This window comes from Emys orbicularis, chromosome 14, assembly GCF_028017835.1.
Source record: "Emys orbicularis isolate rEmyOrb1 chromosome 14, rEmyOrb1.hap1, whole genome shotgun sequence".
Taxonomy (NCBI): domain Eukaryota; kingdom Metazoa; phylum Chordata; order Testudines; family Emydidae; genus Emys; species Emys orbicularis.
The window spans coordinates 299,395-326,882 of NC_088696.1; the positions used below are offsets into that span (position 1 = coordinate 299,395).

The 27,488-nt window shown below is 46.2% G+C and overlaps 1 protein-coding gene across 2 annotated transcripts; it reads left to right on the plus strand.

The window, feature by feature from the left end:
- Positions 1-742: 742 nt before the first annotated feature.
- Positions 743-26,560, plus strand: GABARAPL2 (GABA type A receptor associated protein like 2). 2 transcript variants are annotated; one of them, XM_065416400.1, is made up of 5 exons: positions 743-916; positions 1,454-1,509; positions 6,353-6,427; positions 21,783-21,955; positions 25,966-26,560. In XM_065416400.1, the coding sequence occupies exons 1-5, from the start codon at positions 883-885 to the stop codon at positions 26,054-26,056; spliced, it is 429 nt and encodes a 142-aa protein (XP_065272472.1). In that variant the 5' UTR covers positions 743-882; the 3' UTR covers positions 26,057-26,560. The 2 variants fall into 2 exon arrangements, with proteins under 2 accessions (XP_065272472.1, XP_065272473.1); XM_065416401.1 differs by lacking the exon at positions 6,353-6,427 and having other exon boundaries at positions 747-916.
- The last annotated feature ends 928 nt before the right edge of the window (positions 26,561-27,488 follow it).

Sequence of the window (27,488 nt, forward strand, 5' to 3'; positions counted from 1 at the left end):
ACCGCCGCCTTGCGGGAGGGAGGCGGTTGCTGCTGCAGGCCTGAGTGCCGCCCTCCCCCCCGACAGCGGCTCACGGTGACGGGCGCCTTACGGTTCAGTTCAAAGGGCCCGTTCCGGGACGAGCCACACAAGGGGCGACAGGGGAGTGCTACGGGTCGTGCCATAGCTGCCCGTTCCTGACCCGGTGCCAGGGGGCTCCTCAGGCAAACCTCATGATCCCTGCTATATGCGAGGGAATCTCTCTCCTTCCTATTTCCGGCACTGGCACAGAAAACGCCCCGCTCGCGCTGGGCTTGCACAGGGCTTTCCGTCTCCCGTCCCGACGTTACGGGGCGTCACTGACTCGCAGTGTGGCAAGCCCGATGCGCGGGCTCCGTGCCAGGGCCGGGAGCAGCCTGCGCTGTTGACGCTTTTGTTATTCCTACTAACGCAGGCTGACTTGGGGTCTAGCGAGCGGCGCTGTTTGGTGCGCGTAGTTGGGGGAGGATGGGGACCGGGCTGGGCGGCGGGAGTGATGGGAGGGCGCTGCGAAAAGAGGACACGTTTACCAGGCGAGCAGGCTGCCTCACTGCGGCGGGGGGGGCACCGCGCCTGGCCTTACACAAAACGTCAAAACCGGCGCAAAGCACTTAAGTTTCGTACGCGCCACGTGACCCCAGCCCAAGGTCCCCGGATGTCAGGGCCCTTCCCCCATCCCGGTTGCTCGGTCACCGTAGGCCGGAAACCCCGCCCCTTCGCCTGGTTGCTAGGGCACTTGTGAACAGGAAGCCCCGCCCGCCGAGCTGTTGTTGTGACGGTGACAGGCCCGGCCCGACCTGGCACCAACCCCCCCGGCCGGACGTCCGGGCACCGACCCCCGCTGGCTCCGCTTCGCCCCGCACCATGAAGTGGATGTTCAAGGAGGATCATGCGCTGGGTAAGGAGGCGGGGCTGGGGCTGCGCTGGCTCGGGACACTGCCCCCGCTGCTGACCCGCCCCCTCCGAGCCCAGGAGGGCCCTGACCCACTGCTCCCCCACGGCCCCCAGGTCTCACCAGGCTCCTAGCTCGAGCGGTGCCGTACGCAAAGCCCGCAGCACGGCCCCCCTCTCGGCCACCATCTCTCCAGAGGCCTCCCTAGTTCACCCTCTCACTGACCCCCTCCCCCACACGCAGTGATACCCCTCTCTCCAGTCCACCCCTCCCCCGCAGGCAGAGGGCACTGACCCTCTTCCACCAACCCTCTCCAATCCATTGCACATCTTTAGTAGAGACACATCCCTGGGGGACCCCAGCGCTGTTACTCAGGAGTTCAGTCCCTTAAGTAGCATAGGGAGGTATGAAAGAGAGCTGGCAGGAAAGATTCTCCTACGTGATCCTGTCTCCTTCATCTCTCCTATTCCTCCTAGGTCTACCCTACGTTGCCCAGGGTGTGAGCCATGTTGTCATTTTTCTAATTAAATGTTTTGTTTACAGAGCACAGATGTGTAGAGTCTGCAAAAATCCGAGCCAAATACCCAGACCGTGTGCCGGTGAGTAACCCATGCCACTCCTGTAACACCACTTCCTCCCCCATATCCTGTTACTCTGTCCAGGTGAAGTAAACTTCCTCTCCTCCCTACGACCCACCCCTCTGATCACATTCTGATGAGTAGCCTCATGCGGCATATGCTTCTAGCTGTTAACACAACCCTCCAACCATCTACCCCCAACTATGTACTGGTAAGTAACTACCATCCCTGACTTCCCAAATAATATCTTCTGGACACCTTTTTGGTCCCAATACTGTCACCCTCCCAATGAGTGATCTCATCGGAGCAGCCCTCACCTAGCTACATCCTAGTGACTGCTTCCACCATGCCTGATCTCTAGCCAGGTCACATCTCAGTGACTCACCCTCTGTGCATGCTCATATGCCCTGACTACATCCAGGTGAGTGACACCTTGTACTATGCATCAGAGGGGTAGCCATATTAGTCTGTATCCACAAAAACAACTAGGAGTCCTGTGGCACCTTAAAGACTAACAGATTTATTTGGGCATATGCTTTTGTGGGTAAAAAAACCACTTCAGATGCATGGAGTGAAAGTTACAGATGTATGCTTGTATCTGTAACTTTCACTCCGTGCATCTGAAGAAGTGTTGTTTTACCCACGAAAGCTTATGCCCAAATAAATCTGTTAGTCTTTAAGGTGCCGCCGGACTCCACCTTGTACCATATCCATTTCTCTGTCCAGTCATTTCCCTGCCATTGCAGGGGCCTTTGGCACTGCTGCACTTTGGTCCCTCCTATTCTCTGCCTGTGACACATAATACTCTGGTCTCCTGTGGGGTATATATGGAGATCTAATTTCATTTATTGGGTTTTGTGGGTGTTGGTTGCCTATGATATACAGGAGATCAGACTAGATGATCTATTCTGGCCTTAAACTATGACTCAGTCACATCTTGGTGAGCTCTCCATTCATGCATCCAATCTGACAGGATTTTAGTGGGTAACCCTTTCTGCACAGTTGCCCATATGACCACTTAGTAGTGGAGGACTCTCCCTCCCCTCTGAGATCATGTCCCTATAAGGGATTCCCCTCTAGCTATGTCCTAGTGCTGTGGTCTCCAAAGTGGGGTGTGCGCACCCCAGGGGGTGCACAAGAGGATCCTTCGGGGTGCGCAACAGGAGCAGCGCTGGTGGAGCAGCGCCGCCTTTTTTTTTTTTTTCTCCCCTCCCTTGGCAGTTCGGCTGGGAGTCCAAGCGGCCTTTTTTTTTTTTTTTGCTTCGTTGGTTCGGCCGGGAGCGGGAGGTGCGTGCTCAAAAATTTTTTACTGATGGGGTGTGATATCAAAAAAGTTTGGAGACCACTGTCCTACTGAGTTAAACCACCACACCTCATGCCATATCCTGGTGAGCAACACCTCCACATCTTCTAGCCACATACCTGTGAGCAAACCTCTGCACCCCGTCTGAGTACCAGATATTGATACACCCTTCCCCACCCCAACCTCCCAATGCATGAATGAACCCCATCAGACAACCCAGGGAGCAACCCTGTGACCCTTATCTTGTTGGTGTATTCCTTCCCCCAACTCTGTTCCATCAAGCCCACATCACAGCTCCATTCTGACAGTCACCTTAATCTCCTCAAGTCTATGCTGATACTATTCTTGCCTGTCCCATGCTGACTACTTCTTGATGAGCTGAACCTGCCCCCTCCCAATCCAACTGCCTCCTGGTGTGCAGTTCCTAGCCCATCAACAATCTCCTGGTGATCAACTTCACATCTTGACAAGTATCCCTCTCCCAGACTGTGTCTCTTTGAGTAAGGATAGCCAGAATTCTATCCAGACCAGCTTCTAGTAACCAACCCTGGGAGAGAAGGAGAGACATCAGAGCGGGTATTCTGATATGTGGCAACCCGCAACAAAGAACGGCGGGAATCAATCCCAAAATGCATTGATACATTCCATCCTCAGCAAATGCTTCATTTGTTGGGGCCTAAATCTCAAACATATTGACTTGCCCTCTGGGGCAGATGTTTGACATATCAAATATTTCTCCTAGGCCTGAGGCTGATCTTTTAGGCCTTATCTATACTAGTAGAGTGATCTATTGCAGACTATTAGGGAGGCAATGTGGTATAGTGGATAGAGCACTGGACAGGGACTCAGGAGACCTGAGTTCTATTCCCAGCTCTGTTCCTGCTTGGTCAAATCACTTCATCTCTCTGTGCTTCAGTTTCTATCTATAAAATGGGAATAATGATGCTTACCTTATTTGTAAAATGCTTTGAGATCTACTGATGAAAAGTACTATGTAAGAGCTAAGTATTAGTTACTACCAATTAGTTAACACTGCCATTTCACTTGGTACTGTATAATACACAAATGCCCCCAGAAGCATTTAGTCTGAAATAGACACATGGGTGCAGGTGATTTTTGATATTTAAAAGAAAAAACCTCACTTTGAGAAGTAGTGGACACTGGTGTTTGGCATTAGTGGGCCCACTTACCTGATAGGAAAAGGCCACGTCAGCAAAGTCACAGTGTATGATTGAGACCTGCTAGAACAGGGGCTGGCAAACTTTTTGGCCTGAGGGCTGCATCGGGTTTCCAAAATTGTATGGAGGGCTGGTTACGGGCGGCTGTGCCTCACCAAACAGCCAGGTGTGGCCTGGCCCCGCCCCCTATCCAACCCCTTCTGCTTCTCGCCTCCTGATAGGCCCCCCTGGGACTCCTGCCCCATCCAACCCCCCCATTCCCTGTCCCCTGACAGCCCCAGGAACCCCCATCCCTGACTGCCCCCCGCCACGCTATCCAACCCCTCCTCTTATTCCTGACTGCCCTGCCAGGACCCCTGCCCCATCCAACCACCTCTTCTCCCTGTCCCCTGACTGCCACCAGAACCCCTGCCCCTGACTGCTCCCCGCCACCCCATCCAGTCCCCTCTCTCCTTCCTGACTGGCCCCTGGGGACCTCTGCCCCCATTCAACCCCCCTGTTCTCTGCCCTCTGACCACCCTGACCCCTATGCACACCCCTGCCCCCTGACCACCACCCTGAACTCCTCTGCCTTCTATCGAACCCCCCCCCTGCTCCCTTACCACTCTGCTTGGAGCACCGGTGGCTAGCAGCACTACAGCTATGCCGCCTGGCTGGAGCCAGCCACGCCACCGCGCAGCACAGAGCACTGAGTCAGGCCCCGGATCTGCAGCTGCACTGCCCCAGGAGCTCTCAGCCCTGCCGCCCAGAGCATTGCACTGACGTCAGGGGGAGCTGAGGCTGTGGGGGAGGGGGAACAGCAGGAGAGGGGCTGGGGGCTAGCCTCCTGGGGCAGGAGCTCAGGGGCTGGGCTGGAGGGTCCCACAGGCCAGATGTGGCCTGTGGGCCGTAGTTTGCCCACCTCTGCTAGCATCTGAAGGTGAGCCAGGTGGGATCCATTACTGACAATTGTCACTAGGGGTTATATTCCTACTGCAGCTGGGACTTACCTTTGATATCATTTGTATAGCTTGTTAATACCAACAAAGTATTTTGAATTTAATTGAGTAACCTTAATCCTAACCCAACTGGCTTCAGGTGAGTAAATCTAACGTGATTCCACCCAGTTTATGGTGATGACAGGGGATGGATCATTTGATTGCCTGTTCTGCTCATTTCCTCTGAAGCACCCTCACTTTTTTTAATTGTAAGTCACAAATACCAATTAAGGCATGAAACTTGATCCCTTTTTTAGGCTGTTCTTACTATGCTGGGCAGAGCAAAGGAGAGCAACTCATACTAGCTGTCCTGTCCTCCCCTTACCCCACAGTAGAGCTTCTGGAACCTGAAGAGGGAATGAGCAGAATCCTCTCTGAAGCTGACTCTGGGACTCACTCTACAGATCTAACATATTTGTGCAGCATTTTGATATGAAAGTGATGGGCAGTGTAGAAACACCTGAGAGAGACTGGTACCTCCGTTACAGGCCCCTCCCCTCCAAGACACCCTGGTTTCCCCATAAGGCCTGTCACGCCTCTGTTCTTGTCTGGTACTTGGAGGAGCAGACAGCAGCGGATCAATATTAGGCAGGTCCTTTCCTCCATCTGCAGGTGATATCTAACCCTCCCTCAACCCAACATCCTCCTTTCTTTTCTTCTGTGGCCATCCTTCCATCTCTCTCCCACCCCCCACTTCTTCCCCCCCCAACCTTACCTCCCAGGTTCATGGAATTTAAGGCCAGAAGAGACCAGTGTTATCATCTAGGGCTTGTACACACTAGTATTCACTTCGGTATAACTTAATTCACTGGTGAGTGTGGAAAAGCCACCCCTCTGAGTGACTTAAGTTACACCAACCTAAGCGCTGTTGTGGACAGCACTATGTCGGTGGGAGAAACTCTCCAGCCGACACAGCTAGCACCGCTTAGGGAGGTGGAGTAATTATGCTGACCGGAGAGCCCTCTCCTGTTGGCATAGAGCATCTTCACTATCAGCACTATAGCAGTGGCGCTACATTAGTACAGCCCCTAGTCTCACCTCTAGGATTATTCAGAACAGAAAATTTCACCAAGTGATTCCTGCATTAACAGTAACTTATGGTAGAACAGCAGTGTGGAGCATCTGCCCCCCTTGATGTGTTTATGTAGCTTGCATGGCATATCCAGACTAACCCACATTTTAAAATGTTTTTGGTTCTCTTCATTGCAAAGATGATTTTCCAGATGTAACTTGAGTGCAACCAATACAGTGTTGCCTTCCTGAGTCTTCCCAACCAGAAGCAGTGACTCACAAGAGGTGAACTCCTGCCGACCCCTATTTATTTTATTGGGGTGTTAGCTCTAAAGTCCAGCAACACTTTAAATGTCTCACCATTAACTAGGAGTCTCTGGCTGGTTCCTCCCTAGAGTTTCTTTCTCCATGCTCACATTGACAAGATTTACAAGTGCTCATATACAAATGCTAGAAGTCTGAATACTAAGGTAAGTGAACTAGAGTGCTTGGCATTAAATGATGATCTTGATATACTAGGCATTGTGGAAGCTTGGTGGAATGAGGATGATCAGGGGGACAAGGTAATACCAGGGTACAAAATATATAGGAATGACAGAGTAGGTTTTGCTTGTGTAGGAGTGGCACTCTATGTGAAAGAAAGTCAAAGTAAAAAATCTTAAATGAATCAAACTGTACCTTAGAATTTCTAGGGATAGAAATATAATGCTTGAACAATAAGAGGATAGTAGTAGGAATATACTACTGACCACCTGACCAGGATGGTGATGGTGATTGTGAAACGCTGAGGGAAATTTGAGAGGCTACAAAGACAGAAAAATACAATAATAGTGAGGGATTTCAACTATCATATACCCAGTCAATATGATATAACCTCAGGAAGGGATGCAGAGAGAAAAATTATAAACACCATTAATGACTGCTTCTTGGAGCAGCTTGGCTTGGAATCCACAAGGGGAGAGGCAGTTCTTCATTTAGTCCTAAGTGGAGCACAGGATCTGGTCCAAGAGGTGAATATAGTTGAACCAGTTGGTAATAGTGACCATAATGTAATTAAGTGCAACATCCTTGTAGGGGGAAAATCCAAAGAAGCCCACCAAAGTAGCATTTAACTTCAAAAGGGAACTACACAAAAAACAAGGAAGCTAGCAAATAGAAATTAAAAGAAACAGTCACCAGGGTGAAGTGCTTGCAGACTGCATTGAGACTATTTTTAAGCTAAAATTAATTTTTTGCATTGCTTTTCGCTGCAGAGGATGTAGGGGAAGTCCCCACACCTGCACCATTCTTTTTAGGTGACAAGTCTGAGGAACTGGCCCAGATTGAGATGTCAATAGAGGTGGTTTTGGAATAACCTGATAAAATTAAATAAGTGACCGGGATCAGATAGTAGTCACCCAAGAGTTCTGAAGGAACTCAAATATGAAATTCCAGAGCTACTAACTGTGGTATATAACCTATTTCTTAAAGTTAGCCTTTGTACCAGATGACTGGAAGGTAGCTAATGTAATACCTAGTTTTAAAAAGGCTCCAGAGGCAATCCTGGCATTTACAGGCCAGTACCCTAACTTCAGTACCAAGCCACAGTCACAAGGGAAATCGTGTCTCATTAATCTATTAGAATTCTATGAGGGTGTCAACAAGCACATAGGGATGATCCAGTTGATACAGTGTACTTGGACTTTCAGAAAGTCTGACACCAAAGGCTCTTAAGCAAAATAAGCAGTCGGGATAAGAGGGAAAGTCCTCTCATGGATCAGTATCTGGTTAAAAGAGGAAACAAAGGGTAGGAATATATGGGGGAAACTGAGGTAAATAGCAGGGCCCCTAAAATACTGGGACCTGTGCTGTTCATCATATTCATAAATAATCTCAAAGAGGGTGTGATCAGTGAGGTGGTAAAATTAGCAGGTGATACAAAATTACTCAAGCTAATTAGGCCCAAAGCAGACTGCGAAGAGTTACAAAGGGATCTCATTAAAGCTGAGTGACATAATGTTAGATGATATTCAGTGTTAAGTGAAAAGTAATGCAAACTGAAAAACAATCCCAAATACTTGCAGAATTAAGAGTTCGAGATTGTCTGTTACCACTAAAGAAAGATCTTAGAGTCATTGTGGATAGTTCTCTGAAAACATCCACTCAATATGCAGCGGTAGTCAAAAAAGCTAACCATGTTAGGAACCATTAGGAAAGGGATAGACAAAACAGAAAATATGATAGTGTCACTATATAAATCCATAGTATGCCCACACCTTGAATTCTGCATGCAGTTCTGGTTGCCTCACCTCAAAAAAAAAAAAAAAAAAAAAAAAAAAAGCTGTGGAGAAAGTGACTAGGGAAGTGTTATTTACCCCTTCACATAAACAAATGAACCAGGGGTCATCCAATTAAATTAAGAGGCAGCAGCTTTAAAGCAAACATAAGGAAGTACTTCTTCACTCAACCTGTGGAACTTGTTGCTGGAATGTTGTGAAAGCTTGTCTCTTACCAACAGAAGTTGGTCCAATGAAAGATTTTACCTCGCCCACCTTGTCTCTCTAGGGGCATTTGGCATTCTGGAAGGGTACAAGGCACTGATTGTCAACCTTAACTCTGCAATAATGAAGTTTTGGGGCAGTGAAATCCCCTAGTTGTTTTTATTATTATTAATTATTATTATTATTAAAGTAATATGGTAAGGACGGGGGCATGATTGAGGTGCATCTGTGTGGGGAAAATGAGAGCTCTTCCACAGACCTCATTATCATTCAGCTACCAGCAGTGCCCTCCTCCTGGCTCCTCTGTGCCACTGATAGGGCTTGGTATGCCATGGGTTGTGGAGGGAAGGTACATCTCAGCCCATTGCTCACCACATGTATCAGCTGGAGGCAATAAGGGGGAGAGGATAGGAGCCAGAGATTCCCTACCCCATTTCAGGGGGGTATTAAAGGAAGAAGGGGCTCTGCACAACCTTTTGCTACATAAGAGGATTGTGGGAGTGTAAAGTGGCAGATTCAGCTGAATTGGATAGAATCATAGAAATTTTAGGGCTGGAAGGGACCTCGACAGGTCATCTAGTCCAGTCTCCTGCACTGAGGCAGGACCAAGTAAACTTGACCATGACTAATAAGGTGTTTGTCAAACCTGTTCTTTAAAACCTCCAATAATGCGGATTCCACAACCTCCCTCGTAAACCAATGCCAGAGCTGAATTTCTCTTATAGTTAGAAAGTTTTTCCTGATATCTAATCTAAATCTCTCTTGCTGCAGTATAAACTTGATACTTCTTGTCCTTCCTCCAGTGGACATGGAAAACAATTGATCACATTCCTCTTTATAAATAGCTCTTAAAATATTTGAAGACTGTTATCAGGTCCTCCCTCAGTCTTCTTTTCTCAAGATTAAATACGCTTTGTTTTTTTGAGCTTTCCTCATAGGTCAGGTTTTCTGAACCTTTTATCTTTTTTTGTTCTCCTCTGGACTCCCTCCAGTTTATCCATATCTTTTCTAAGTCTGGCACCCAGTATTGGACACAGTACTCCCGCTGAGGCCTCATCAGTGCCAAGTAGAGCAGGACAGTTATCTCCAGTCTTGCATACAACACTCCCATTAATATACCCCAGAATGATATTAGCCTTTTTTGCAACTGCATCACATGGACGACTCATTCAGTTTGTAATCCACCATAACCCTCATTCCTTTTCAACAGTAGCACTAACCTAGTCAATTATTCCCCATTTTGAAGTTGTCCATTTGATTTTTCCTTCCCAAGTACTTTGCACTTGTCTTTATTGAATTTCATCTTGTTGATTTCAGACCAGTTTTCTCATTTGTCAAGGTAATTTTGAATTCTAATCCTGTCCTCCAAATTGCTTGCAACCCATCCCAGTGTATTGTCATCTGGAAACTTAAGGTTTCAGAGTGGTAGCCATGTTAGTCTATGTCAGCAAAAAGAACGAGTACTTGTGGCATGTTGGAGACTAACAAATTTATTTGGGCATAAACTTTCGTGGGCTAAAACCCACTTCATTGGATGCATGCAGTGGAAAATACAGTAGGAAGATTATATATATTATACACACACACACACACACGAAAAAATGGGTGTTGCCATACCAACTATAACGAGACTAATCAATTAAGGTGGGCTATTATACTTGTATACCTTAAAGTCAGCGGCACTGCTATGGGTACCTGCATGGCCCCACAGTATGCCAACATTTTTATGGCTGACTTAGAACAACGCTTCCTCAGCTCTCATCCCCTAACGCCCCTACTCTACTTGCACTACATTGATGACATCTTCATCATCTCGACCCATGGAAAAACAATTTCCATCCCACCATCAACCTCAGCCTGGACCAGTCCACACAAGAGATCCACTTCCTGGACACTACAGTGCTAATAAGCGATGGTCACAAACACCACCCTATACTGGAAACCTACCGACCGCTATACTTACCTACATGCCTCCAGCTTTCATTCAGACCACATCACACGATCCATTGTCTACAGCCAAGCTCTAAGATACAACTGCATTTGCTCCAATCCTTCAGAGACAAACACCTACAAGATCTCTATCAAGCATTCTTAAAACTACATTACCCACCTGCTGAAGTGAAGAAACAGATTGACAGAGTCAGAAGAATACCCAGAAGTCACCTACTCCAGGACAGGCCCAACAAAGTAAGTAACAGAACGCCACTAGGCGTCACCTTCAGCCCCCAACTAAAACCTCTCCAGCGCATCATCAAGGATCTACAACCTATCCTGAAGGACAATCCCTCACTCTCACAGATCTTGGGAGACAGGCCAGCCCTCGCTTACAGACAGCCCCCCAACCTGAAGCAAATACTCACAAGCAACCACACAACAAAAACACTAACCCAGGAACCTATCCTTGCAACAAAGCCTGTTGCCAACTCTGTCCACATATCTATTCAAGGGACACCATCATAGGACCTAATCACATCAGCCATACCATCAGAGGCTCGTTCACCTGTACATCTATGTGCCAGCAATGCCCCTCCTCCATGTACTTTGGCCAAACCAGACAGTCTCTACGCAAAAGAATAAATGGACACAAATCAGACGTCAAGAATTATAGCATTCAAAAACTAGTAGGAGAACACTTCAACCTCCCTGGTCACTCAATTACAGACCTAAAAGTCGCAATACTCCAACAAAAAAAACTTCAAAAAACCAGACTCCAATGAGAAACTGCAGAATTGAAATTAATTTGCAAACTGGACACCATTAAATTAGGCTTGAATAAAGACTGGGAGTGGATGGGTCATTACACAAAGCAAAAGCTATTTCCCCATGCTAATTTTTCCCCCTACGGTTACTCACACCTTCTTGTCAACTGTTGGAAATGGGCCATCCTGATTATCACTACAAAAGGTTTTTTCCCCTCCTGCTGATAATAGCCCACCTTAATTGATTAGTCTCATTATAGTCGATATGGCAACACCCATTTTTTTTCATGTTCTCTGTGTATATATCTTCCTACTGTATTTTCCACTGCATGCATCTGATGAAGTGGGTTTTAGCCCACAAAAGCTTATGCCCAAATAAATTCGTTAGTCTCTAAGGTGCCACAAGTACTCCTCATTCTTTTTGGAAATGTAAGCACACTCTGCACTCCATTATCCAAGTCATAAGTGAAAATATTGACTAGGACTGACCCGTCCCTGTGTGATCCCACTAGATACACCCTCCCAGTCTGACAGCAAAGCATTGATAACTATTTTTTGAATACAGTCTGTCCACCAGTTGTGCACCCACCTTATAGTAATTTCATCTAGACCACATTTCCCTAGTGTGCGTATGAGAACGTCATGTGGGACAGTGTCTAAAGCCTTACTAAAATCAAGATGTATCATGTCTCACACTTAATGAGAACACCTCATTGAGGTGAATACAGCCTGACAATAGCTAGGAGACATGTGAACAGTCGCACTCATCTCATTGGGTGTTCTGTTGCTCCTCTGAATATTTACCCTTGCCACCGTTGCTGAATATAAATTTTCAAGACCATCTCCTTGTGCATGTGAATTTTATAGTAATTTAAATATTGAGGTCAGCTTCATATTGTGGGGGCTGTACCCTCTTATATAAATGACCCCAAGTTTGTACCACAAAATATACCCCAGCTCCTGTTGCAGCATACCAGTTTTTAAAGTAATTTAACCGCATGTGAGTTTTAGATATAGAGGGAACACTTACCTCTTGAGTGCTTACTTGCAGCTGGGTGCAGTACTACAGTCTTTCCTGCTCCTGGCACCCCTATCAGTTGTTGACCTTGCTTGGCGGGTCTTCAGTGGCTCAGCCCTCCAGCCAGGTCACACAGTCAAAATGAACCCCTTCTTGCATAGCTAAGAGTCCAAAAAATGAACAGTCTTTGTTCTCACTAGGATCTTCAGCTCCAGCTCTAGGCCCTTTGAATTCAGCCCTTCTCAGGTTTCTAAATGAGCTCTGTCCCCTTCTTGGGGCTTGGGTTAGACTTGACCCCCAGTTCATGGTTCACACCACTTTGCCAATGCCGGAACTCAGGCCCACCCACTACTCCAGGTATATCCTGGATACTATAAACAGCAGCCACATACTGCTCAATGTAGCCCTGGAGCACCCACAGAGTCAGCGCATGTGTCACTACAGCAGCACCACTGTAGTGCTGTAGCGCCTGTAGTGTAGACATTGCCAGTCTCAGGCCATAGCTACACTAGCAGTGCTTTACTAGTATAGGACTATTGGTATACTGTACTGGCAAAGCACTCCTACTGTGGACAGAGCAATATTGACAAAGCTGGGTTTTGTAGCAGTATCGGAAACTTTCCTCCCCCAAACAAAACAAGCTCTAGCAGTAAAAGTTTAGCTTTGCCAGTATAACTGTACCTCCACTGGTGATGTTTCCTGGCATAGCTATGTCAGTTTGGAATCACAGCTCTTCATGCATCTGACTGACAATTATGCCAGTAGAAGTTTATAATGTAGATTCATAGATTCTAAAAGGACAGAAGGAACAACTGTGACACTAGTCATTTATTAGTGATTTAGATAATGACATGGAGAGTGCACAAAGTTTGCAAATGATACCAAGCTGGGAGGGGTTGCAAGTGCTTTGGAGGATAGGATTAAAATTCAAAATGATCCGGACAAATTGGAGAAATGGTCTGAAGTAAATAGGACAAAATTCAATATGGACAAATGCAAAGTATTCCACTTAGGAAGGAACAATCAGTTGCACATATACAAAATGGGAAATGACTGCCTAGGAAGGAGTACTGCAGAAAGGGATCTGGGGGTAATAGTGGATCACAAGCTAAATCTGAGTCAACAGTGTAACACTGTTGAAAATAAATAAAAAGCAGACCTCATTCTGGGATGTATTAGCAGGAGTGTTGTAAGCAAGACCCAAGTAGTAATTCTTCTGCTCTACTCCATGCAGATTAGGCATCAACTGGAGCATTGTGTCCAGTTCTGGGCACCACATTTCAGGAAAGATGTGGACAAATTGGATAAAGTCCAGAGAAGAGCAACAAAAATGATTAAAACATCTAGAAAACATGACCTGTGAGGGAAGATTGAAAAAACTGGGTTTGTTTAGTCTGGAGAAGAGAAGACTGGGGGAACGGGGGCAATAATAACAGTTTTCAAGTACATAAAAGGTTATTACAAGGAGGAGGGAGAAAAACTGTTCTCCTTAACCTCTGAGGATACGACAAGAAGGAATGGGCTTAAATTGCATCACGGGCAGTTTAGGTAGGACATTAGGAAAAATTTCCTGTCAGCATGGTTAAGCACTGGAATAAATTGCCCAGGGAGGTTTTGAAATCTCCATCATTGTCTAACCTGCTCTTAAAAATCTCCAAACACCTGTCACGGATGGTCTAGATCAGGGGTAGGCATCCTTTCAGAAGTGGTGTGCCGAGTCTTCATTTATTCACTTTAATTTAAGGTTTCGTGTGCCGGTAATACACGTTACCGTTTTTTAGAAGGTCTCTCTCTATAAGTCTGGGGTGTGTGTGGAGGTGCAGGGCAGAAGGCTGGGTGTGTGGAGGGGTTCAGGGCAGAAGGCTGGGGTGCTCGACTCGTGGGGGTGCTCCCAGCCCCCTGCCATGAGCCGCTCAGGGTAGGGGGCTGGGAGGGATATGCCCTGTTCCACCCCCTTCCCCAAGGCCCGTCCCTACCTCTCTCTGCCTGCTCTACAGAGCAGCGAGCACGCTGCCGCTCCGCTCTGCTCCCTCTCCCCCTCGCAAGGGCTATCGCCGGCAGGGAGAAGGAGGGGGAGGAGGAGGAGGGGCCGGAAAGCGCCACGCTGGGGGAAGAAGCGGGGGAGGAGGGAAGCTTGGCTGCTGCAGGACCAAGCTTCTGCCTCCTGCCCCCGCAGGGGAGAGCAGTGGGCGGGGGGGGGGTCCCGGTCCCCCCCCCCCCCGCTCTCCCCTGCGGGGGCAGGAGACAGAAGCTTGGTCCTGCGGCAGCCAAGCTTCCCTCCTCTCCCGCTTCTTCCGGCCCCTCCGCCCCTCCTCCTCCTCCTCTCACCGGGCAGGCAGCGTGCCGTAGGTTGCCGGCCCCTGGTCTAGATAATACTTAGTCCTGCCATGAGTACAGGGGACTGGATTAGGTGACCTCTTGAGGTCCAGTCATATGATTCTATGATCTAGTCTTATCTCCTGCCTAACACAGGCCATAGAATGTCCTCAAAATAATTCCTGTAGACCGCTTCAGCCTTACATTATAACAAGATAGAAGCACAGATATAGTTTACAGGCTTGAAGCCAGCCTTTGCTTAGTCCCATCTTCCTTATTTATCACTAGCACCTCAGTCTTTTCCAAAACAAATTAGGCATTAGGATAAAAGGTCAGGCTAAGGTTGCAGAGGATATCAGTGGTAGGGTGTAAAGGAGTTTTATCAAATTGCAAGAACTTTCTCAGCATACACCCTTACTTATGCTGTGACCTTTGGCTCCAGCGAGTAACTACATCACTGAACTCATGATTGTATGTTCAATACACCCTTGGAGGCCTGTGCTTACTGAGTAAGAGGAAAGTAAGGGTCTAGCAGTGGTCTAGACCCATATCCTGTCCCTGACAGTGACCAGTGCCACATGCTTCAGAAGGTACAAGAAACCCCTTAGTAGACAATTATGGAAAGACATGCCCATAGGGGAAAGAGCTTTATTTTCTCTAGCCTAGTGGTTCTCAACCAGGGGTACGTGTACCTCTGAGGCTACATCAGTTCCTCTAGATATTTGCCTAGTTTTACAACAGGCTACATCAAAAGCACTAGCAAAGTCAGTGCAAACTAAAATTTCATATACAAGTTATTGTCTGTATATTGCTCTATACACTGAAATGTAAGTACAATATTTATATTCCAGTTGATTTTATAATTATATGGTAAAAATGAGTCAGCAGTTTTTCAGTAAGAATGTGTTGGAAGCTGTGAGCTTCTAAACAAGGTTTGACATCTAGAAGCCTCTGTTCATTGGCTGAACCTTAGTCAGGGGGTGGGGCTATCAGGAAGGTCAGGGCTTTATAAAGCTGCGAGCAAGCGACCAGGGGCCGCTAATGGAGTTTTGAGAGGGAGTTAGGAAGGGGGCGAGGTACACTTGCTATTCTTTAAAATCTTTAAACTAAACTTCTTGATTTAAACAAAAACCCTGTCATGAACCTAGGTAGCTGTAGGAGAAAATGCAGGCAGAAGCCCAGCAGCAGAGTGGGGGCTATCCTGTTTGTTGCACTCAGTGAGGCATGTATGATTACCTGCCCTGTGAGCGGGTGGCATGTGTGCGCATTTGGTGCAAGGAGCTCCTGGCTCTCAGAGACCACGTACAGGCTTTGGAGGCCAGGGTGGCAGAACTGAAGGAGCTAAGGGAGGCAGAGAGGTATGTTGATGAGGCTTTCCAAGACACTGTAGCTTTATCCCACCTCCGATCAGACAGCCCCTGTGCTGTTAAGGAGGATGAAAGGCTCAGGGAAGGAGAGCAGTCAATGGGAGCAGAGGGAAACCTTCCCATAGTTGGGACCCTCCTTCCAGATGATGATGGGGTATCCTCTCACACTGAGGTTACCTCTCCAGGGGAGGGAACTCCAGTCATTAGGAAAAGGCAGATGTTAGTAATGGGACATTCGATCATTAGAAACATAGATAGCTGGGTTTGTGATGACCGGGAGAACCGTATGGTGACTTGCCTGCCTGGTGCGAAGGTTGTGGAGCCAGTGGTCGTGGTACATGTAGGTACCAATGACATAGGGAAGGGTAGGAGAGACGTCCTGGAGGCCAAATTTAGGCTTCCAGGAAAGAGACTGAAATCCAGGACTTTTATGGTAGCATTCTCAGAAATGCTTCCAGTTCCACGCGCAGGGCCAGGTAGACAGGCAGGCAGAGCTTCAGAGTCTCAATGCGTGGATGAGACGATGCTGTAGAGAGGAGGGGGTTTAGATCGGGGTGAGCAAACTACGGCCCGTGGGCCACATCTGGCCCGTGGGACCCTCCTGCCCGGCCCCTGAGCTCCTGGCCCAGGAGGCTAGCCCCCAGCCCCTCCCCTGCTGCTCCCCCTCCCCCGCAGCCTCAGTGCGCCGTGCCGCCAGCACAATGCTCTGGGCGGCCGGGTAGTGCAGGTGCAGAGCCGCAGCCTGAGCCGGTGCTCTGGGCGGCGCGGCTGTAGCGCTGCCAGCCACCGGTGCTCCAGGCAGCGCGGTAAGAGAGCAGGGGAGTTCAGGGTGGTGGTCAGGGGGCGGGGTGGTCAGAGGGCGGGGAACAGGGGGGGTTGAATGGGGCAGGGGTCTCAGGGGGGCAGTCAGGAAGGAGGGGGGCGTTGGATGAGATGGCGGGGGGCAGGCAGGGGCAGGGGGTCCGGGAGCAGTCAGGGGACAGGGAACGGGGGGGTTGGATGGGTAGGAGTCCCAGGGGGACTGTCAGGGGGCGAGAAGCGGGCGGGGGGGTCAGATAGGGGTCAGGGGCTGGGCCACGCCTGGCTGTTTGGGGAGGCACAGCCTCCCCTAACCGGCCCTCCATTCAATTTTGGAAACCTGACATGGCCCTCAGGCCAAAAAGTTTGCCTGCCCCTGGTTTAGATTTATTACGAACTGGGGAAACTTTTGGAATAGGGGAAGCCTGTCAGGAAGGATGGGCTCCACCTAAACCAAAGTGGATCCAGACTGCTGGCACTTAACATTAAAGTCGTTGCAGAACAGTTTTTAAACTAAGAGATGGGGGAAAGCCGATTGCTGCAGAGGAGCACGTGGATCGGACAGAGACTTCTCTCAGAAGAGAGCCTATTGATAGAGATTCTCTAGGTTTTAGTCAGGAGGAGAGCATGGAAGAGGATAAAGTATGGGCCAGATCAGATGAGAAACATTCACATAAAAAAGAATCTGACATCAGAAAAGGGCAGACAAATAAACAGTGACAAGTTTTTAAAGTGCTTGTACACAAATGCTAGAAGTCTAAATAATAAGATGGGTGAACTAGAGTGCCTCGTGTTAAAGGAGGATATTGATATAATAGGCATCACAGAAACCTGGTGGAGTGGGGATAATCAATGGGACACAATCATTCCGGGGTACAAAATATATCGGAAGGACAGAACAGGTCGTGCCGGGGGGAGGGGATGTGACATTATATGTGAAAGAAAAATGTAGAATCAAATGAAGTAAAAATCTTAAATGAATCCACATGTTCCATAGAATCTCTATGGATAGTAATTCCATGCTCTAATAAGAATATAACAGTAGGGATCTATTATCGACCACCTGACCAGGACAGTGATAGTGATGATGAAATGCTAAGGGAGGAGATTAGAGAGGCTATGAAAATTAAGACCTCAATAATAGTGGCGGATTTCAATTATCCCCATATGACTGGGTACATGTCACCTCAGGACGATATGCAGACACAAAATTTCTTGATACTTTAAATGACTGCTTCTTGGAGCAGCTGGTACAGGAACGCAAAAGGGGAGAGGCAATTCTCCATTTAGTCCTGAATGGAGCACAGGATCTGGTCCAAGAGGTAACTATAACAGGACTGCTTGGAAATAGTGACCATAATATAATAACATTTAACATTCCTGTGGTGGGAAGAACACCTCAACAGCCCAACTCTGTGGCATTTAATTTCAGAAAGGGGAACTATGCAAAAAATTAGGAGGTTAGTTAAACAGAAATTAAAACAACAAGGAGTCCGGTGGCACCTTAAAGACTGACAGATTTATTTGGGCATAAGCTTTCGTGGGTAAAAAAACTCACTTCTTCAGATGCATTTGTTCATAATCCAACCTGTTCATTATGACTACAGCACCTCCTTTGTCAGCCCCTTTGATTATAATGTCAGAGTTATTTCTGAGGCTGTGGATGGCATTGCGTTCTGGTATGGCTGAGGTTAATGGGGCAAGTGATGCTGTTTGTTCACAATTTTAGCCTGTGCATGTCTGCGGAAGCACTCTATGTAGAGGTCCAGTCTGTCATTTTGACCGTCAGGAGTTCTTCTTCTTGTAGTGTTGGTAGGAGGGTTCCTGTGGGTCAGTGCACTGTTCAGTGGTGTGTTGAAAATATTCTTTGAGTCGGAGACAACGAAAGTAGGTTTCAGTCTGCATCTGAAGAAGTGAGGTTTTTCACCCACAAAAGCTTATGCCCAAATAAATCTGTTAGTCTGTATCCACAAAAACAACAAGAAGTCTGGTGGCACCTTAAAGACTAACACGGCTACCCTCTGATACTGGATACCATGCAAGAAATTAAAAGGTACAGTGACTAGAGTGAAATCCCTGCAAGCTGCATGGACACTTTTCAAAGACACCATAATAGAGGCCCAACTTAAATGTATACCCCAAATTAAAAAAACACAGTAAAAGAACTAAAAATGAGCCATGGTGGCTTAACAACCATGTAAAAGAAGCAGTGAGAGATAAAAAGGCATCTTTTAAAAAGTGGAAGTCAGATCCTAGTGGGGTAAATAGAAAGGAGCTTAAACACTGCCAAATTAAGTGTAAAAATGTAATAAGAAAAGCCAAAAAATGAGTGAAGAACAGCTAGCCAAAAACTCAAAAGGTAATAACAAAATGTTTAAGTACATCAGAAGCAGGAAGCCTGCTAAACAACCAGTGGGAACCCAGGACGATCAAGATACAAAAGGAGCACTTAAAGACGATAAAGTCATTGCGGAGAAACTAAATGAATTCTTTGCTTCGGTCTTCACGGCTGAGGATGTTAGGGAGTATCCCAAACCCGAGCTGTCCTTTGTAGGTGACAAATTTGAGGAATTGTCACAGATTGAAGTGTCACTAGAGGAGGTTTTGGAATTAATTGATAAACTTAACAGTAACAAGTCACAGGGACCAGATGGCATTCACCCAAGAGTTCTGAAAGAACTCAAAAATGTGAAATTGCAGAACTATTAACTATGGTTTGTAACCTGTCCTTTAAATCAGCTTCTGTACCCAATGACTGGAAGATAGCTAATGTAACGCCAATATTTAAAAAGGGGTCTAGAGGTGATCCCGGCAATTACAGACTAACGTCTAACGTCAGTACCGGGCAAATTAGTTGAAACAATAGTAAAGAAGAAAATTGTCAGACACAGAACATAAATTGTTGGGCAAAAGTCAACATGGTTTCTGTAAAGGGAAATTATGTCTTACTAATCTATTAGAGTTCTTTGAAGGGGTCAACAAACATGTGGACAAGGGGGATCCAGTGGACATAGTGTACTTAGATTTCCAGAAAGCCTTTGACAAGGTCCCACACCAAAGGCTCTTACGTAAATTAAGTTGTCATGGGATAAGAGGGAAGATCCTTTCATGGATTGAGAACTGGTTAAAAGACAGGGAACAAAGGGTAGGAATAAATGGTACATTTTCAGAATGGAGAGGGGTAACTAGTGGTGTTCCCCAAGGGTCAGTCCTAGGACCAATCCTGTTCAACTTATTCATAAATGACCTGGAGAAAGGGGTAAACAGTGAGGTGGCAAAGTTTGCAGATGATACTAAACTGCTCAAGATAGTTAAGACTAAAGCAGACTGTGAAGAACTTCAAAAAAGATGTCACAAAACTAAGTGATTGGGCAACAAAATGGCAAATGAAATTTAATGTGGATAAATGTACAGTAATGCACATTAGAAAAAATAACCCCAACTATACATACAATATGATGGGGGCTAATTTAGCTACAACTAATCAAGAAAGAGATCTTCGAGTGATCATGGATAGTTCTCTGAAGACGTCCATGCAGTGTGCAGCGGCAGTCAAAAAAGCAAACAGGATGTTAGGAATCATTTAAACAAGGGATAGAGAATAAGACGGAGAATATCTTATTGCCCTTATATAAATCAATGGTATGCCCACATCTTGAATACTGCGTACAGATGTGGTCTCCGCATCTCAAAAAAAAGATACTGGCATTAGAAAAGGTTCAGAGAAGGGCAACTAAAATGAATAGGGGTTTGGAACAGGTCCCATATGAGGAGAGATTAAAGAGGCTAGGACTTTTCAGCTTGGAAAGGAGGAGACTAAGGGGGCATATGATAGAGGTATATAAAATCATGAGTGGTGTGGAGAAAGTGAATAAGGAAAAGTGATTTACTTGTTCCCATAATATAAGAACTAGGGGCCACCAAATGAAATTAATGGGCAGCAGGTTTAAAACAAATAAAAGGAAGTAGTTCTTCACACAGCACACAGTCAGCCTGTGGAACTCCTTGCCTGAGAAGGCTAGGACTATAACAGGGTTTAAAAGAGAACTAGATAAATTCATGGAGGTTAAGTCCATTAATGGCTATTAGCCACGATGGGTAAGGAATGGTGTCCCTAGCCTCTGTTTGTCAGAGGGTGGAGATGGATGGCAGAAGAGAGATCACTTATGTTCTTGACAGTTTTGTATTTTTTTGTCTGATTTTGTAAGCAAGTAGTTTTTAAGTGAGGTGAAACTTGGGGTATGCAAGACAAATCAGACTCCTGAAAGGAGTACGATAGTCTGGAATGGTTGAGAGCCACTGCTCTAGCCCATTCACTATTTTATATACCTTTATCACATCCCCTCGTTGTCAGAATAGTCCTGATGGTTTTTCACATTCCCTCATTTTTGTCACCCATCTCAGAACATCCTCTGTATTTGCTTTATCTTTTTTGAAGGCAGCGTGCCGCCAGCAGCAGCACAGAAGGGTGGCAATACCATACCATGCTATCCTTACTTCTGCACTGCTGCCTTCAGAGCTGGGCAGCCAGAGAGTGGCAGCTGCTGACTGAGGGCCCAGCTTTGCAGACAGCAGTGCAGAAGTAAGGGTGGCAATACCATACCATGACATCCTTACTTCTGCACTGCTGCTGGCGGCAGCTCTGCCTTCAGAGCTGGGCTCCTGGCCAGCAGCCGCCACTCTCCAGCTCTGAAGGCAGTGCTGCCGCCAGCAGCAGCACAGAAGTAAGGGTAGCAGTACCACAACCCCCCCCCCTCTGCACCTCCCCCAAACACACAATAACCTGCCCCCCCACACACACACTCCTTTTTGGGTCAGGACCCCTACAATTACAACACTGAAATTTCAGATTTAAATAGCTGAAATCATGAATTTTACGATTTTTAAAATCCTATGACTGTGAAACTGACCAAAATGGACTGTGAATTTGGTAGGGCCCTACTTATGCATACTAACATTTTGTTTTCTCTTTTGACTGCTGCACATTGAGCAGGGTTTTTTGAGCTGTCTAGAGGGATGGATGGATTCGTTTCACCTTCTGTTTGACATCCACCTGCCCATAGCATTGTAAGCCTGTCCTAGCAAGAGAGAATAGTCTGTCTAGATCCGCCCAGAAAAGCCTCATCTTTCTATCTATGCTTTAATAGGTCATTGTGGAAAAGGTCTCAGGCTCTCAGATTGTTGACATTGATAAGAGGAAGTATCTGGTTCCGTCTGACATCACTGTGGCCCAATTCATGTGGATCATCAGGAAGAGGATTCAACTGCCATCTGAGAAAGCGATATTCCTCTTTGTAGACAAGACTGTCCCACAGTCCAGGTGAGAGGCCATTAGACTGGAATTTGTGTGCATTTCACTAAAGATACATAAGCTCTGTGGTGCATACCAGTAAGATATTTATAACTGGTACTCCATACCAGAAAGACACAGGAGGCCACCGGGTGACCCCATGCCAGCAGCTCCGCTGGCGCAGCTGTACCACCCCCCAGCCCCACCCCCAGCCCTTCCATGCAGCCACGTCTCCTGTCTGGGGTCTGTACAGCAGCCCCATCAGAGGACAGGGCTGGGGGTGGTACAACTGCGCCGGAGGAGTGGCCCCACGTTCTGCTCTTTTTGCTGCTGCAGTTCCAGAGAGCCCTGTGGTTCAGAAGTCTCTGGTACAGTAGGAGGAGGACAGAGCCCCTCCCCCCCCCCCCCAGGTAACGTGGGATGGATCATGGGGAGGGGACAGAGAGAGCGCAGGGGCCCCGAGCTGGAAGGGGGGAGAAAGTCATGTGGGGGAGGTCACATGTCCCCCCTTTGTGTCCCTCCCATGAGTGCAGCATACCAGTAAGAAATTAATTCTACTTGCACCACAGCATAAGCCTGATGGACCGCATTCTGCTATGATGTTAGTGTTAACCCCTCAATATGATATACTGAGGAGCAGCTCACTGAGGAAGTAAAGGAAGAATGGTTTGCTATTTTAATATCATTGCTCTCATTTTTCTCATTTTATTTAAATGCTGGCAAAATACAAAACCCCAGCTTATTTATAAGAATAAGCTGGAAGAAAAGATGATTGTAAAGCAACTCAGTTGTGACATGCCTCAGGGAAGGATGGTGGGGAAGGTTATTGAGATGCCATGTAGGAGTCTGAGACATAGGTGGTGAACTTCTTGCCAAGAAAGCAAGTTTAACAAAGTTAAACTTCAGCAAGAGTTCAGGAATCATTTTAGTATCCAGCGGAGAGAGTCACTAAAATCCTCTTAGACTATAATTTCTTTGGGGCAAGTACTGTGCTTACTGTATGTTCTCCACAGCACCAAGCATGATACCAACAGTCAAAGTTCCATTGAGAATGTTAAGGTTGCATGATTAAATGCTCCAAAGTGAATACCATAGTCAGGATTCTTGGAACAACCCTTAAATCTGCCCCCTGGTATGTATGACTAATCAGGTAGCCACCTACTTTCTTAAATAATACAGTACTGAATTATAATCTTGTAGGATGCAAAGTGAATGAAGGGAATGGCCCCTTGTATTATTCACTATGCATTTTATATAGAAATAAATTTTATTGGCTGGCTGGCGTACACAGAACAATACATTGTAGTAGCAGACACTACATAGGCACCAAAGGTTGTAGCAGAAGCTATACTGCATTATTTGAGAAACAGCATGTAATAATGGCAGAGATAAGGCATTACTTGAAGTTTGTATGCTTAAAACCATGCAACCTTAATGGTCTCTTCAGAGAATCTGCAAAGGATTTTAAAAAATTGCATGTTGTGGGTCCCCCCTTTTGCTGCTTTATTGTGTATGAGGCCTGAAAGGGGATTTTTTTTTTTCCTTCCTGCTTGGTTACTCAAGTCTGATCTTCCTGGTATTGCAGTAACACCTCTTTGGGTGTGTATCTCAAATGTGAGTTGTGAACTTTTACATGTTAACTAGATGGACAGGAATGTTGACTCTTTAACAAAGGCATCTTTTTGCCCAAACGTTAACAAAAAACAAGGTTTAACTAGAGGGTCAGACACTTCCTTGCTTCTGTAGGTTGAGCTCAATCCACATAGCAGGGGGCTCCTTGTATTCCTCTGTTTCCCCACATGCTTCCTCTGTGCCACCCCGCTACTCCTCTGTTTAAAGGACTCACTGCAACCCACCCCCTGTGATGGCCCCAGCATCTTCACCCTTACCTTAGGGATGAAGTCTTTCTTGAGTCCCTGTAGCCAGCAGCATCATCCTTACTTCCCTAGCTCCAGTTAGCAACTGGTCTGCTCTGCTCTGTCCAGCAGCTCCTTTTATATGAGCCTGCTGGGATCTGATTGGCTGCTTCCCTGCAATCTCTCTCTGCAGCCTGGAGGACTCACCTCTACTGCTCTTTCTTGGGACGGGGTGTGGTAGAGCTGCGAGGCCTCCAGCAGGGGGTCTCAGAGCCTGGTACATCCCATCACATCCCCTTATTCACATCTCCCCCCATGCCAGGGTTCCAATTCTCCCCCCATGCCAGGGGCTTTTTGTGCACCCCTACTACCTCCCCATTCTTCCTTTCCCTCCACTATTCTTCTTTTCTTTTCTTTCTTTTTCTGAGTGTCAACATTTCGAAACTATTGGGAGGATGGGCAGAGTTAAAATGAGCAGTATTAGACTGGAATGTGTTACTGGCCGCCTCAACTCATTTTTTGATTTTTAGACAATTACAGAGGTGGTTGAAGCTGCTGGTTCTACTAACCAGATGCCAGGGGCTCACATGTCCTCCATTTCCCCCTTCCTGTTTTCTACTTCCCACTAAAATGAACAAGGTTCTGCCCATTGTTGCACAGAACATTCCTTGAGACGTTATTGATGGGATGTGGCATTCAGGAGTCATAGTGTTCTCTCCAAACAGAGAAATGCTGTCAAGTGAGTGTAAGGCCTCGCACACTCAGCCAAACAGCTTCACTGCAAATCCATTCCCCCCCCAGCTACTCATCTCTTGTGCTAACACAATTTCACAGTGCCTCAGGCCGCCTGCAGGGGCACAAAGCTGACTGTCCAATTTAAACAACAAACAGGAAATAAAACCTGTTTTTTGACAAATCTTTCAGGCCATTATACATCATAAAGCAGCATAATAGGTCACAGGACTTTTTTTTTAATTTTAAAGATCACTTAATATTCAACAAACACCTACAAAATGTCATTAAACACAAAGTTGCAGCATCTGGAACTATTTGGATAGACAGCACTGGAGCAGCCTGTTCTATACAAGGTGCACACTTAGGACAATGGCATGTAGGGCATGCTCTTACCTCACTATACAATTAATGAGACATGACTACTACAGACATCATCGCACACCTTACACCTCAGCGAATGAGGCAGAGAATAATAGAAGCCTTACCTTCTTCAGTGCACCCTCTAGCAGATTAATTCCGTCATATGCAGTGAGGTTAACCACACTTGCATGCTGAGTGCAACCTTTCTTTGTTTGGAATGTTGGTATTCCCAAAATACTGGAACTGCATAAAACAAGTCTAAAGCCTTCATCACATGGTCAAATCAAAACTTATTTTCACATGGACACTCAAAGGCCCTTCTTGTCAATGAGGATTAGTTTCCTGCCAAATTTAAACTTGCTACCCACAGACATTTTGGAGCAAGAGGTACTCAGATTAGTCCCTTTTTATTTTATCATAGGGAAGGTGTCCATTCCCCCAACCTCTCATTTAAAGTGGTTGAATTTGAAATATTTTTTGCACAAACTTTCAGAATAAATTCATCTTTGGATAGAGACTGGGCCTTGAAAATTAGTCCAGCGGGTTATGAACTGAACACTGTAATGGGGAAGGGGAGTTATAAATAGAAATGTTCACACAATCTTAATTATAGGTGGTGATGGTGCTTCAGCTACAACAATAGAAGTGGGCTATTGAGGTTCTGATCCCACTAAAAGTGATGACATCCCAAGACTTCAGCTTCAACACTTCTAGACTGGAAACATACCAGTGCATTAGGCCTTAAACAGCATCTACTAAAATCCACATTTGTGTAGACCCACAAACTTAACAGTAAAAATCCAAGCATTTTGCAGATTCACAGAAATTCTTTATGAATGCCAGTGCTAGAACATCTGGACTCAGGAGCAACCAGGAATATTGGTGATGACTAAGGGATGTGGATGCCTGCTGTCTCTCTCTGGAATCAATAGCATTTCAGATACTCTCATTCATATATTTAAACTTACACTTCTAGTCTAGAGCTTTGTTTTTCATCTCTGTTTGCCATACAGTAATTGTTACCATGTGCAGCTCTGCTGCCTTGAGCAACTTCTCATTGTGTTTTCTTTTTCTTTCCCCTTGTTCAAGCCTAACTATGGGACAGCTTTATGAGAAGGAGAAGGATGAGGATGGATTCTTATATGTGGCCTACAGTGGAGAAAACACATTTGGCTTCTGAATGCTGGGGTCTGGCTGCTGCATCATCCCGCTATGTATCTTGTAAATAGCCAATTGTTTTCAGTTATGACACCCACAGAGGTTTCTCCCATACACATCATGCATTTGTAACTGGATTAATTTCCTAATATATTGATAGGTCTTGTTTTATTAGACTGGTAAATTATCAGAGTTTTTGGGGTTTTTTTCCTTTATTGTGTATTGTTCTCATGGCTATAAGTTCCCAGAGCCTCACCCCTCTGGAACACATATTTAATGACATTGTTTATATATTGACGCAAAGTAGTTGGGCTACTAAAACATGAAAAAGAGGAACATGCATTTATTCTGGATTTAGTTTGAGGTGTTAGCTTGACAAGAATTAAAATATTAATTATTCTTAGGAACACTGGCTTCACTAGGTTATTCTGAGCAGTAGCAAGATGCTTATCATATTGAACTAAGTTAATGTTCCTCTTTCTGAATTCTATTAAGGAATAACTACAATAAAAATTCCTCCCACACACATGTTGTTATGTGGCCAATGTCCTTTCTTGACCTTAATTTTGGCCGGCAAGATTCTACAGCGAGGGAGCACACTGATGCACATAAAAGGAGGAAACAAGGATCTGTCCTTGGGGACCAAACCACCATGGCTGGAGCAGCCAGTCCTCATTAGGAGAGGAGCCAAGAGTTGCCAATGGGACCCAGCTCTCAGTCCAAGGATGCTGGGGAGGAGGGAACTGGATAATGGGATTGTGTATATGGGGAAGAGCTGACAGTCAAGATACTGGACAACACATGCAAGGGCAGAAGAGGACCAGGCAGCAAAGGAGTGGGAGAGAATAACACACTAGGTAGGAGATGGAGATTAAATTAAGAGCAAAAAGAGACAGTAGGACTAATTTTTTCAAAATCAATAATTGCATAGAAGACAGTTAAATATATAAACTCTGTTCCAGGTAAGCAATTGCTGCTGATATTGCATGACTCTGAATGGGAAGGAACATATTCCCAAGACAATCCTTCTATTCTATTAAGTAGAAGAGGTCCAGATTGGAATTAGCAGAGATGGAGCAGGCCGGGGCAAACATAGGTGAGAGAAAGTTATATACTCTTACGAGAAGTTTCAGTCCCGCAGTGGTTTTCAACTTATTTACCATTGTAGGCCGCATCCAATACTACGTGTATGGCCCTGAGGATGTCACATGGGCTGCAGCTCTGTGCTTATTGGGCTGCAAGTGACCTGCGGGGGACAGGTTGAGAACCACTGCTCTACTTCATGAAAATTAAAAGTCACTCCAAATTCATGATTGGAAAATAGGTATAGTCACATCACAACCCTCAACGGGTACGTCTATACAGCAGCTTGGAGCTATAAGTCCCAGCTTGGGCAGCCATACACACGATTGAGCTAGCATACTAAAAATAGCAACGTAGGAGTGGTGGCTCAG

Excerpts from the sequence above, each read along its gene's own strand:
- GABARAPL2 (XM_065416400.1), top strand. The coding sequence starts at position 883 with ATGAAGTGGATGTTCAAGGAGGATCATGCGCTGG. Across the intron at positions 917-1,453 it reads CAAGGAGGATCATGCGCTGG|AGCACAGATGTGTAGAGTCT; the intron begins GTAAGGAGGCGG and ends TTTTGTTTACAG. Across the intron at positions 6,428-21,782 it reads CTAGAAGTCTGAATACTAAG|GTCATTGTGGAAAAGGTCTC; the intron begins GTAAGTGAACTA and ends ATGCTTTAATAG.